The sequence below is a fragment of the Centruroides vittatus genome, unplaced genomic scaffold (assembly GCF_030686945.1).
Source record: "Centruroides vittatus isolate TY-2023 unplaced genomic scaffold, ASM3068694v2 contig_1012, whole genome shotgun sequence".
NCBI lineage: Eukaryota > Metazoa > Arthropoda > Arachnida > Scorpiones > Buthidae > Centruroides > Centruroides vittatus.
The window spans coordinates 407,270-418,894 of record NW_027120659.1 but is presented as its reverse complement, the minus strand read 5'-3'; the positions used below and the strand labels follow the sequence as shown (position 1 = coordinate 418,894).

General features: G+C 28.0%; 1 protein-coding gene across 7 annotated transcripts in view; it reads right to left on the bottom strand.

The window, feature by feature from the left end:
• Positions 1–706: 706 nt before the first annotated feature.
• The window catches only part of Axud1 (AXIN1 up-regulated 1), a 70,349-nt gene continuing 59,430 nt past the window's right edge, over positions 707–11,625 (bottom strand). For all 7 annotated transcript variants that reach the window (XM_067283027.1, XM_067282901.1, XM_067283168.1 and 4 more), the window contains 2 exons: positions 10,803–11,163; positions 707–3,675 (listed from right to left, as the gene is read on the bottom strand). In XM_067283027.1, the coding sequence (XP_067139128.1) occupies positions 2,048–3,675; positions 10,803–11,163 (1,989 nt within the window). In that variant the 3' untranslated portion in view covers positions 707–2,047. The remainder of the gene's footprint in view (positions 3,676–10,802; positions 11,164–11,625) is intronic.

Below are 11,625 nucleotides of genomic sequence, written 5' to 3'. Positions count from 1 at the left end.
TTCGCGTTAGTTCTGGGGTTAATACAAAAAATAAAAATGAAATAATGTTATAGTTTACACAACATGGTTTAGGCAACGTTAGTTTCTCAAATTGTTATCGGCAATACTGCATATAAATTCATTAAAATTTAAAATTTGCTTTTCATAAGATATACACTAAATTTGGAACTAAAAAAAAAAATAAAAAGATCCCTTTGAAAATCTGACGTACATTGGAGTATGTAATTTAAAAATCTCCATAAAGTATTATATAATTTTATTAGTTTAATTCTTTAAAAACGGGCTTGATTACAATTGTTTATAACAGAGAACAAATATAGGTATTCAATTATCAAATAATGCCTAAGGATAGTTTTATTGGGATCACATAATATAATCATTTTTCTAAATGATGCACAAATATATAAATTTCAACTTGAAGAACAGAAAATTATAAATACCAAGTTTAAAAAATAAAATAGTCCAAGAACTTATCTATCATTTAATTCTTATTTTTAGGTTTGGTTTGATTTAATTTCTGAATAATTGCAAAAGTTAAATTTTAAGTTTAAGATTTATCAAATTATGCTCATTGAAAAGTAAAATTTACAAAAGTAATAATAATTTCTTCTTATAAATTTACTGTTTTAAACGTTATTTTTTTCTTGCATAAGAAAAAATGTTTTCCTTAATCTTAAAAATCAAATCTTCAAATATTAAATCATAATTCAGGATTTGACATTTTATTGCTCTAGACAAATTACTCTCATACATAAAACGCTTTCAAAGCTATTCTGTGTACCTCTATTGTTCTTGTTATATACAAAAGATTGACAACACCAATGCTGTCTGGTATCAGCTGATAGATGATACTCGAAATTTGGAATGGCAATTTTCAAATTTAACATTTCTACCAATTTTTCATTTCATTTTATTCTTTTTCTTTTTTAATAAAAAAATTAAATGCTAGATTTGAAGTTGCACACAATCTTAAAAAGTAGATTTGACAGAAAATGATTTGGATTATTCTTTCATACAGTACACACCGTCGAAATAAAATGTTACGACATACAATACATCACACACCTATGATTGTATTCAAGAAATTTAAGAAATCACAATATTTCGGTGTTATTAGCACCCATAATTTTCCATACTCAATACCTGCAATGCAATTTTAAAAATTTAATTATAATAATAATAATAACAATAATAATAATACTCGTCTTTACCGAAGTAAACAATTAAAAAAAAAAAAGAGCTTTAACTTTTGAAGAAAATACTTTACAAACATTAAAATGTGTGCTTTTAAAAATACCTTATAATTGGTTAAGGTATTTTAATTACAAACATATATACTGTATATGTATATATATACAATGTTTAAATATTGGAAATTAAAAAACTTTCACTTACAACTAAGAAGACAAATATTATGGATGTTCTGTACAATGTATTAAATCAAACTGTACAATGTACTATTGTTGGAAAGAAAAATATATATATATTTATATAGATAGATATATATATATATTAAATGGATATAGCAAGTTAGGATGCAATTTACTGTAATTAATAAAAGTTCCCTATATGCTAATGATGATGGAACAGGGAGGAAAATCACAATGACTAAACATCAAACTACCAAAAACTTGCTTTACTGCCGATATTGTGTACAAATCGCACAACGTGCAGTAAACAAGATTAAAAAATTTTAATATATAGTAATGTAATACTGTAAGTGCTAAAAATTTTGCCATACATGAAGTGTTTCATAATAAATGGCATGTTATTTTATGTTTTTAATCGACATCTACTTTTAAAGAGCAATTAAAAATTAAGAGGAAATTCACTCAAAAAAGAAAGAGGGAAAAAAACCTAATTATTAATAAATAAATAAGTAAAATGTGAGAAATTTTAAAATTAATAAAATTGTAAAATTACTTAAAAAAAGATCATTCAGTACAAGCAATTTTATATTATGAAACACATGATAGCTAAAATCACAAAATTTATCATGAGATTTTATGTAATTTAACAATGGAATAAAAATAAAAATCAAATATTATCATGCAGATACAGTTTCCACCATTGTTTTTTTAATGATTTCTCCAAAATTCTCGCTGAATTCTTCGTTCCTATCAGTCTGTACTTCGTCTATTTTGTGACCATTTTCATTTAAATTAAAATTACTGTTCTGTGTTAATATATTAGCTTTATCTGTTTCTAAATTTACTGGTTTAATAGCTGTAATATCTTGTACTTTAGAACATAGAAGACCACTGTATGATTCTGTATCTGTTCCTGGTACTGCTGAGCTAAGTTCGGTATAACTATGTTCATCTTCTGGTATGTGACACGCATTTTCTGAATGATTATCCAAAACTTTAGAAATACTTAATTTTTTATCAAGACAAATGTTGTATTGGTCTTTCGAATCAATATTATGTTGATGCTCTAGCATTAATCCAACTTCTGAACAGGAACCTGCCTCCAATAATTTATGAGAAGATATATTATCCTCATGAATATTATTCAAAGAATTACTATTTTGAAGTTGAAGTTGTGATTGAGGGTTTTCAAAATGTCTATTTAAACCTGTGTATCGATTTTCACTATTAAAATCATTTCCATTGTTATTATTATTATTATTATTGTTAGTATTAGAGGTATTATTATTGTTGTAACAAGACCTGGCAGCATTGTTTTGTGTGCTTTGAAATTTGCTAAATGATACATGTTCAGAATAAGTTGGAGGATTTGAATTAAGGGACCTATTAAATGATACTTGAATTGTACTTTGTGTATGAGCAGTGTCAACACTATGGTCGGAATCAAAATCATCACTGGAATAATCAGAATTTTCCGAATAGGAGCTATCTTCTGGACTAAATGGCGATCCATACATTTCTGTACTTTCTTCACTATTACTATATTCTTTCTCAGCTTCACCAAACGATACAAAAGTTGGCTCTTCTCTTTTGTTGCTTAACATACAACTGGTACCTTCTATGTTACTATTTTGAGGAGTAATTGGCATACATGATGATGGAAAAGAAATACAATTAGAGAGGGGTGTTGTAATACTATTACAACCATCATATGAGGGTAACGAAGGAGATGCAAATGATGTCGAACAAAGCATTGTATTCATACTTTTGCCTAAAAGTTCTTGATCTTCCTTTTCCAATTTCAATCTCATTAAAGTATGGATAAAATGTGTTCTTACACGGAGAGGATTAAATTCAATTCGTCCTGATAAGTTACCACAACCATCTCGAGTACAACCACATGGAAATGACAAACGATCTACCTGACATTTAATGCCTGCTTGACTACAGGAACATGCATCTGGATCACAATATATTTTACACTCACATCCACAGAATTCTCGTGACGCTCTAATATCTCGACATTCTTCCTTCTCTAACGAATCAATCCTCCTCACACCCGATGCTCTAAGCATTGCTCGACGTTGACGGATCGGAACTGGTTGGAGAAAATAACAACTATCAGCTTCTAATTCGGAATCTGAAATATCACTTATATCTTCACTCTCTTCAGATTCAGAAGTTGGGTTCTGATGTTTGGCAGTATGCCGCTGTTGAAGTAGTATGTCACGATGAACTTTCTTTCTTTCCTCCGAATGTTCTTGCAGAGAAAACTTTTTAATTTGACAATGTTTCAGATCCATTCCTAAAATAAAAAATTTTCTTATATAAATATGTTATTATTACATTATTTTAAACTTATTTCTGTAATTGCATATAAATATTTATTATGAATATTTAATGAAAATACAGTAATCAAAATACTTCAATAAAGATTCATGTAATTTTTAAAATATTTACTATTAAACACTAAATTTTCATAAATTTGTCTAAACTTTTTAATTGGTTAGCATAATTTGGGAATCTATGAAATTTGAGAAACATGTAATAAAAAATGAGTGTTTCTTTTATATTAAGTGAAATTAATTGTAAAAATTTTCTTAATTAGCTTCACAATAATTCCTTAAAAAGCAATGTATAATTTATTTGTGTAATTATTGTGTGTCAATGTAAGCAAATGATATTATATTGTATGCATATTTTAAATTATGTCTAATCTATCATAACTAAGCACTCTTATATACTTATCAACCTCTTTCCACACTGATACATAAATATGAGTAAATTACAAACAGTATGAAATAAAATTATTATTAATTCCTGTTTGTTTTTTTCCACAGCTACATAAATCAAAATTTAAAATTGAGTATACTTAAACACTTATTTACTTCACTAAAATTTAAAAATATATAGTATTAAATTGATATTCCATTTTAAAAAAATAATAATAATTAATTGATATGTCATACCAATTAATTTCTTCACCTCTCAGATAAACTGACTGACCCCTTATACCCCGTTCACACTGAGCATTTCAATCTAGATTGTGACCAAGGTCGGCGACTATGCCTTGGTGCGACCACCCTCGACCATTTCAATCACGAATGAAACGAGGTTCAATCACGATTGAGTCAAGAGAGTTCTTGAAACTAGATCCAGTCATAAGAGAGATCCCACAATCCCATTCGCGCAAGAAAATACAAGATGGCTGTGAAACACGTGTTGGGCTATTGACAGAGAAATAAAAAAAATATTTGGAGAAATGATGGCATCTGTCTATTATTAGATATATGACAAGAAAAAGTACAGGTAGTCCTCCTACAACACGGTACTTTTACAACGTGGTTTAGGGTATTTAGAAACGAATTATTTTTTACATAACAGAAAAATCGCAACGGATCACATAAGTGCAGTGGAACTTGATGGAACAAGCTCAGATCTCGAAATAAGGCCAGTCAAACATTCTCGAACAACTATAATAAATGACGACGAGGACTGAATTCGAGCATAACATTATGTTTCTTTTTGATTTTGACTTGAAATCAATCTTTTTAGTTTTTATATGATGTTGAATTTTATTTAAGCTTTTTATGTACATAAATTTAAAAAATGATGAAAATGTTACACCATAAAAGGCAGTTTTTCTTTTTTTAGAACTGAATCCCAGTTTTTGTGTTAAGTTGGTGTCTCCTATAACGCGATTTCCCACAACGCGGTATTTTCAAGGAACGTATCTACCGCGTTGTAGGAGGCCTACCTGTATTTATTTCTAATCAAAACTTTCATTTTGTGTGTTGTGTTTGTGACTTACCGGGTAGTTATGCCAGTTTTATCATCGCATGTAATAGCCGGGTTGTTCTCAAGGGGACCGCCTGAGCGAACAGCACAACATTCGACTGGCGACAGTCACAATCCAGATTGTAAATAAATGGAGATCGAAGTGAGTCGTGGATTGTGTGCGAACATAGTATTAGGGTCACTAGTGACCATGTGAGAAATCTGACCTATATGAAGATATTACACTATTATATATTATATACAGTATATGAGCACAATTATTATAGCCTAGTTGTAAGTGATAATGCTGTAACATATAGCAGTTAGATCCACTGGATGATGAATGGAACGATCATTTGGTCATCCAGCCTGTCATTCTAAGAAACCTACATCAAATCTCAAATTTTTGAAAAGAGAGTAACTTGGATATATTGGATTCTGTTTTCATTATATGGCTATTCTCATTATAAGCAGCTGGACACTGATTGCTGGCTGAAACCATGAAGAATTTGCATAAAAGATCCTCTAAGAGGCTCTTTTATGCAAATTCTTCAAACCATACATACTAATAATTTTATTTAATGTTGATTTATTAATGCTAATAAAAGTGAGATGGAGTAGCATCAACACTTCAATAAGTTAGTTTTGCTGCTGTAAGGTTCTGTATGCATACTTTACAGGCTTTTAAAACTTTATACTTTATGACTTTTTATGACTTTATGACTTATGACTTTAAGTATCCTATAAATAGTCCTAAAGTATTTGGTTTGTTGCAGAAATGCAGCTTGACTAATTTCTCTATTTGTTGAATATTTTCAATTAGATATTCATCCTATGTGCTTTCACATTATCATTTATGAAAAATCAAGACTGTATCTTCAAAAAATATGTAGTATATGAGATATAAGTATTTCATAAATAAATGCTATTGAGCAATCACAAAATAAATTTTCAAAACATACAAGTTAATGCATCCATTAATGATTTGAGAAGGAATTATGTTTAAACTACCACTTCTGAAATGCCCAAAATTTCTCATATATTAAAGGAGTAAGTTTTGAGTTTTATTTCAAACATGCTAAAAGTAATACTGTACAGTGGAACCTCGGTATACGTCTGCTTTAGAATACGTCCTGCTTAAATGAAACAAATTTTGCTCGGTATACGACTTTTGTTCGGTATACGAGTTAATTCAATTATACGAGCCATCTATGAACAAGTAGTACTATCGGTGTACTAGACCAGACTAGACGTTCGCAGTCCCATGGTCTATAACTTTGTTAAATTTCTTCTGATTTCAATTTGTAAGTAAAACTTTTTATTAATCATGAATTGCAAAAAAGCAAATGAAAAGCAACAGAAAACTAAAAAAATTACTAGAATCACAATGGAATTGAAAAAACAGATTGTTGAGAAATATGAAGGTGGCATGGGTGTTCGAGATTTAACTGTTGCATACCGTATTCCGAGAATGACGATATCGACAATTGTGAAAAATAAAAACATTATTAAATCTGCTAACGTTATGAAAGGGGTTTAATCAATTTCTAAACAGATTATTAGTATTAAGGAGAGTTTGATTTGATTTGATTTTGATTTAATGATTTAAATAATATAATACAATATACTGTAATAACTTTAAAAATCTATAATAAAATTTATTTTTTTATTAATGTGCTCAAACAGTGTTTCAATTATTTTACAACCCCATTAATATATCATATCAAGAGGGTTTTTTTTACATGAGAACGGATTAATCATTTTTACATTACTTCTTATGGGAAAGGTTGGTGTGGTATACGTCCTATTCGGTATAAGTCCAAACATCAGGAATGGATTAAGGTCGTATACCAAGGTTCCACTGTATATAGATTTATCCAAAAAAAAATCCTTTATCCATTGATCTTTGAACCAGTTTTTTAAATTTAAACTGTCAATATTATGAATGGACTCTTGTTTGTTTTTGCAAACATATCAATGAAACATGAATCATAGGATATTGAAGTCTCTCTTAATGATTTCAAGTGTCCTGTAGATGTTGCAAGATCCAGAGAAAGTTAATATAACTGGTTAATTGCTTTTATAACATTTTTCTATGATCATATAGTAATCATCAAAGATGAACTTTAACTATGATAATGGCATTATATAAAGTATTTATTATCCTTGATATTTCAGCTTGTGTCTGACTTGTTTCCACTACATTGAAAGGAACAAATTATATCTTAAAGAATTAGTAAAGTTTTACAATCAAGATACTGAAAGAATACAGCATTTAAAATTTAAATCAGAGAATAATGTATAATTTTATCATCATCTCTCTTTATACTGAACAATTGTTTTTACTGTACTTTAGCAGATTCAAAAAAATATTTTATGTATTAATATTAGTATATTAGTCTTTTAATCTGTAGAATTTGTGAAAAACTAAGAAATTTTTTCTTACTTTTTAATGACTATTACACATTAAAACTATTAGTCTGACAAGCTATCTTCTTTTCATAGTTATTTCTATATATTTATGTGGTTATATACAAAAATGTTAGAAAATAATAATTCTACTGTGCAGATTTATTTATTTCATTAATTTAAGCTTGTTAATTTTTGAAATACATTTAATAACCAGGAATGTTTTATTATGAGAAAACTAACATAAATGATTTGAAAATATTTTTACTAATGATTATTTGTTGTTTTTATATCTAATCATTTATATTCTCTTATTTGAAGTCTACTGATAACTGTCAGTTTTTAATTTGAAAGATTCCATTTTTTTTTAGATAAAAGTAACAGAATTAATTTAGGAACTGATAAATGTTGATTTTTGTTATCATCATTTATCATCATCTATAACATATTATAACAGATGAATCATTGTTGATGAAAACTAATAAGTAATGTAAATGATACAATCATGAATTTTTTTAATTACTATAGTAAATCAGACACTGGTTTCAATATATTCAGCTATCTTAGTTTGCTATATTGAATACAAATTACAATGAATAATTATAACAGAATAATCAAGATTATCTAAAATGTCCAGTGACTATTTCATAGAATAGTTTTATGTCTATTAACATATTTCAAAATAAAAACATCTTTACACTAATAGATAACTTCCAACAAACTATTTCAAATAAAACCTGAGGAAATTAAGTCAGAAACATTAAAAATCCAATGTCCGATACAAAATTGCATGTATTGACATAGTTTTTTTAATCAAATAAACTTTAGAAATTTCAACAATTATCATATTTAATTTATATACACATTTAAAAGCTGTAAAATGATTTTAATAAATTTATCATTTTGGTCACAATTTATTCAATGATATTAATATAATGCATTGCATTTAACAATAAGTTATGTAGGTAAACAATTTGTAAAAAAACTTCAGCTATTATCTGTTATATAAATCTAATAAATGTCAATACAAGTACAGTAATCTATATTCTCTCCTAAGTATCTTTAATAATAACCCAATAGTCATAACATAGTTTTCAAAAGCTATCTATATCATCTTTGTATTTCATTCTATTAATAAAATGCTTAATTTTTATTAAATTTACAAAGTAAAAGCTTAGCTAAATTTTATATCTAAAGTAGGAGAATTTTAAATTGATTATGGTAAAGATAACCAATCAGCATAAAATTAAATGAATTTCATATTTTTCATTTTCTAACATATTTCAGTTTTGATTCTTACTAAACTGCATTTTTATGACAAATATTTAATTATTGTTATTTCTCTTCAACATCAACTGCTGTTGAGGTTAATGTTTTTGGAGAATGGTGTAGCAAATAGCAGTCTGCACTCTGTACAGTTAGCTGTTCAATCTTGTAAACATCTTATCTTCCAGGCAATGAGCTGAAGGACAGTAGTGATGAAACCCTATATAAGCTGGAAAAAAAACCTATCTATATTCATGTTGCAAGATCTGGTAACTCAATGCTTTTTGATGGCAAATATTATAATGTTTATAACTGCAACTTTAAAAATCTTATTTTTGTCAATAAAGGAAGTCTACAAATTACTATTATTGATATAGGAATTTTGTACCTTTGCTCTGATACTTACTGATTTTGTGAGGGTAAATCATTTCACATTGTGCTTATTCACTAGGTGAAACCATAAAATAGGTTAACACACATTTGATCCACTACAGTGAATAGTATTCTTGTTAGCATTCTCTTTTAATTTAACTTTCACAATATAGTATTTTGTATGAAACAAGTTTGGACTTTAAAATAACAAATGTGCATCATAATTGTAGAAGAGGTGGAGAAAAATCCATCAGATTAGAGGATTGATGTAACTAAATGACTAGGTTTTCCACCATCAACCTTAAATTCAATTATTCAGAAGAAAAGGGTTTCCCACTCCAAGCAATGCCTTCGCCTAGTATTTAAAAAAGTGACCAAGGAAAAGATGTGCCATGAAAGAAAAAGTGCTTGAAGGAAAGAAGTAGCTGACAATGCTACTGTGCATAAACAGCAATAACTTAAAACAAATGAGTGACCATCATTATTACAAAGTCTTTGAATCACAATATTAAGCTACCTGTGACCTAACTTATTATGCCAATTTGAAAGTGTAAATTATTTACATCATTATAATGGAGATTTTCAAAAACATTATGCATGATCTTATTGCATCATTGCACAAGGTACAATATTCCCCTTATTATAGACAATTGTTCTGCTCATTCTCTAGAAAAATGGTTTATTATTCTCAAAATGCTCCAATGTCATACAGCCAATTTATTTGCATGTGATCAAATGCTACAAGTGGGTGTATTGAAAGCACGCTAGCATAGAGCTGTATGTCTGATGAATGCAGGGAAAAAGATTCAACTAAAGTTCAAAATCCTGTAGGCCATTTATTTTATTCTTCCAGCATGACAATGAGTGACCAAGCAACAATTCAGAATTATTTTGTAAAATATGGCTATATAAAGAATAAATAAGAATCATATGTGATGGAGGTCAACATAAATATTGGGTATGTTGTCATTTAAGATGAACTCTAGGTTTGGCTTAGGGACAAGCACAGTTGGTATGGACTTTGATCCCAACCAAGAGCTAACAACACAAGAGTATGCTACATGTGAAAGAAATACTTGGTGAAATGAAAAGTAAAGTTACTTGGAGGAAGGATGAAGTTATAAGGTGATGACAAACAAAGCTGAGCCCAAATCACTTTGTGCATTTGAGTTTATGGAAGCGTTTTTGTGACACCAAATGTGATCAAACAAATATTGTGAATATTGAAAGGTTATTATTTGGTTTGAAAAATGCTACAAAATAAACAAAGATTAATGATTTTTAAAAAAAGTAATGTAAATTGGACTTGACAGTGGAAAAATATAAATGGTATAGGTCTTTTATTTAGAAAATACAAGCTTTCACATCTTTCATTTTCTTGTATCTATTGTTTTTGTGTGTCTGGTCTCCTGACAAAATCAATGAATCACAGTTTCACTGTATTCTGATAACAGTTAAATAATGGATTATTCTGTTATTTTAAAATAAATCAAATCTGAATGAATATTTTGTAATGTAATATTAAATGCGAAGGTTTAAGATATATTAAAAATAAATAATTTTAACATAAAAAATTCAAACTGAAAACAACAGTATAATAATTATTACCTAAAGTAGAACCGCCTTGACTGGGAACACACGTAAACCCTTGTGTACGTGGAAAATAGTAGACCGTGACACCATTAAAACAAACATTCTTTTTTCTTTTCTTCTTTGGAGGTTCATCTATCTCAGAATTGTCAGCACTTGCTTGACTTGTAGAAGTAGTAGGAGCTTCTGAACAACCATCTGACTGGACACTGCTGTTACTTGTATCGTCTTTATCGATTAAATTATTTGAATAATCTTTATTATTCATCAATAGTGATGCTGAATTTTCCATATCATTTTTATTTCCTGCACCATCATTGATGCAGTTTTCATACTGACGTTTTGACATGGAGGAAGAAATGAAAGATCCAAGTTTAGCCTAAGAAAATAAAACAAAATTTAATTTAATTATTTAAATTTTCTTCATTTTATTCATATTTATTTTAACTTTATTAATACAAAATAGAATTTCTGAATTTTACAAATATTAAAATGATTGCAAATATTTAACCATTCAAATTTTACTAATAGATTAATTAATGTTAATTAAATTTAATGAGACATTAGATAAGTTTTTCAAATCTTTAAATTTTTAAAAGCATATAAGATAATGAAATAAATTAATAACAAAATTCATCCATTTATAATTAACTGTACACTAAAATTGTAATTAGTTTACTGATAAACATATGTATAGTTGTTTACATATGTTTACAGATAAACATATGTATAGTTGTTTACATATGTTTATCTGTAAACATATGGATCTTCAATGAATGTTATACTCAGAACATTCAGTAAAGCCCACACTTGATATGGCTAAGTGCATTTAAATTATTCA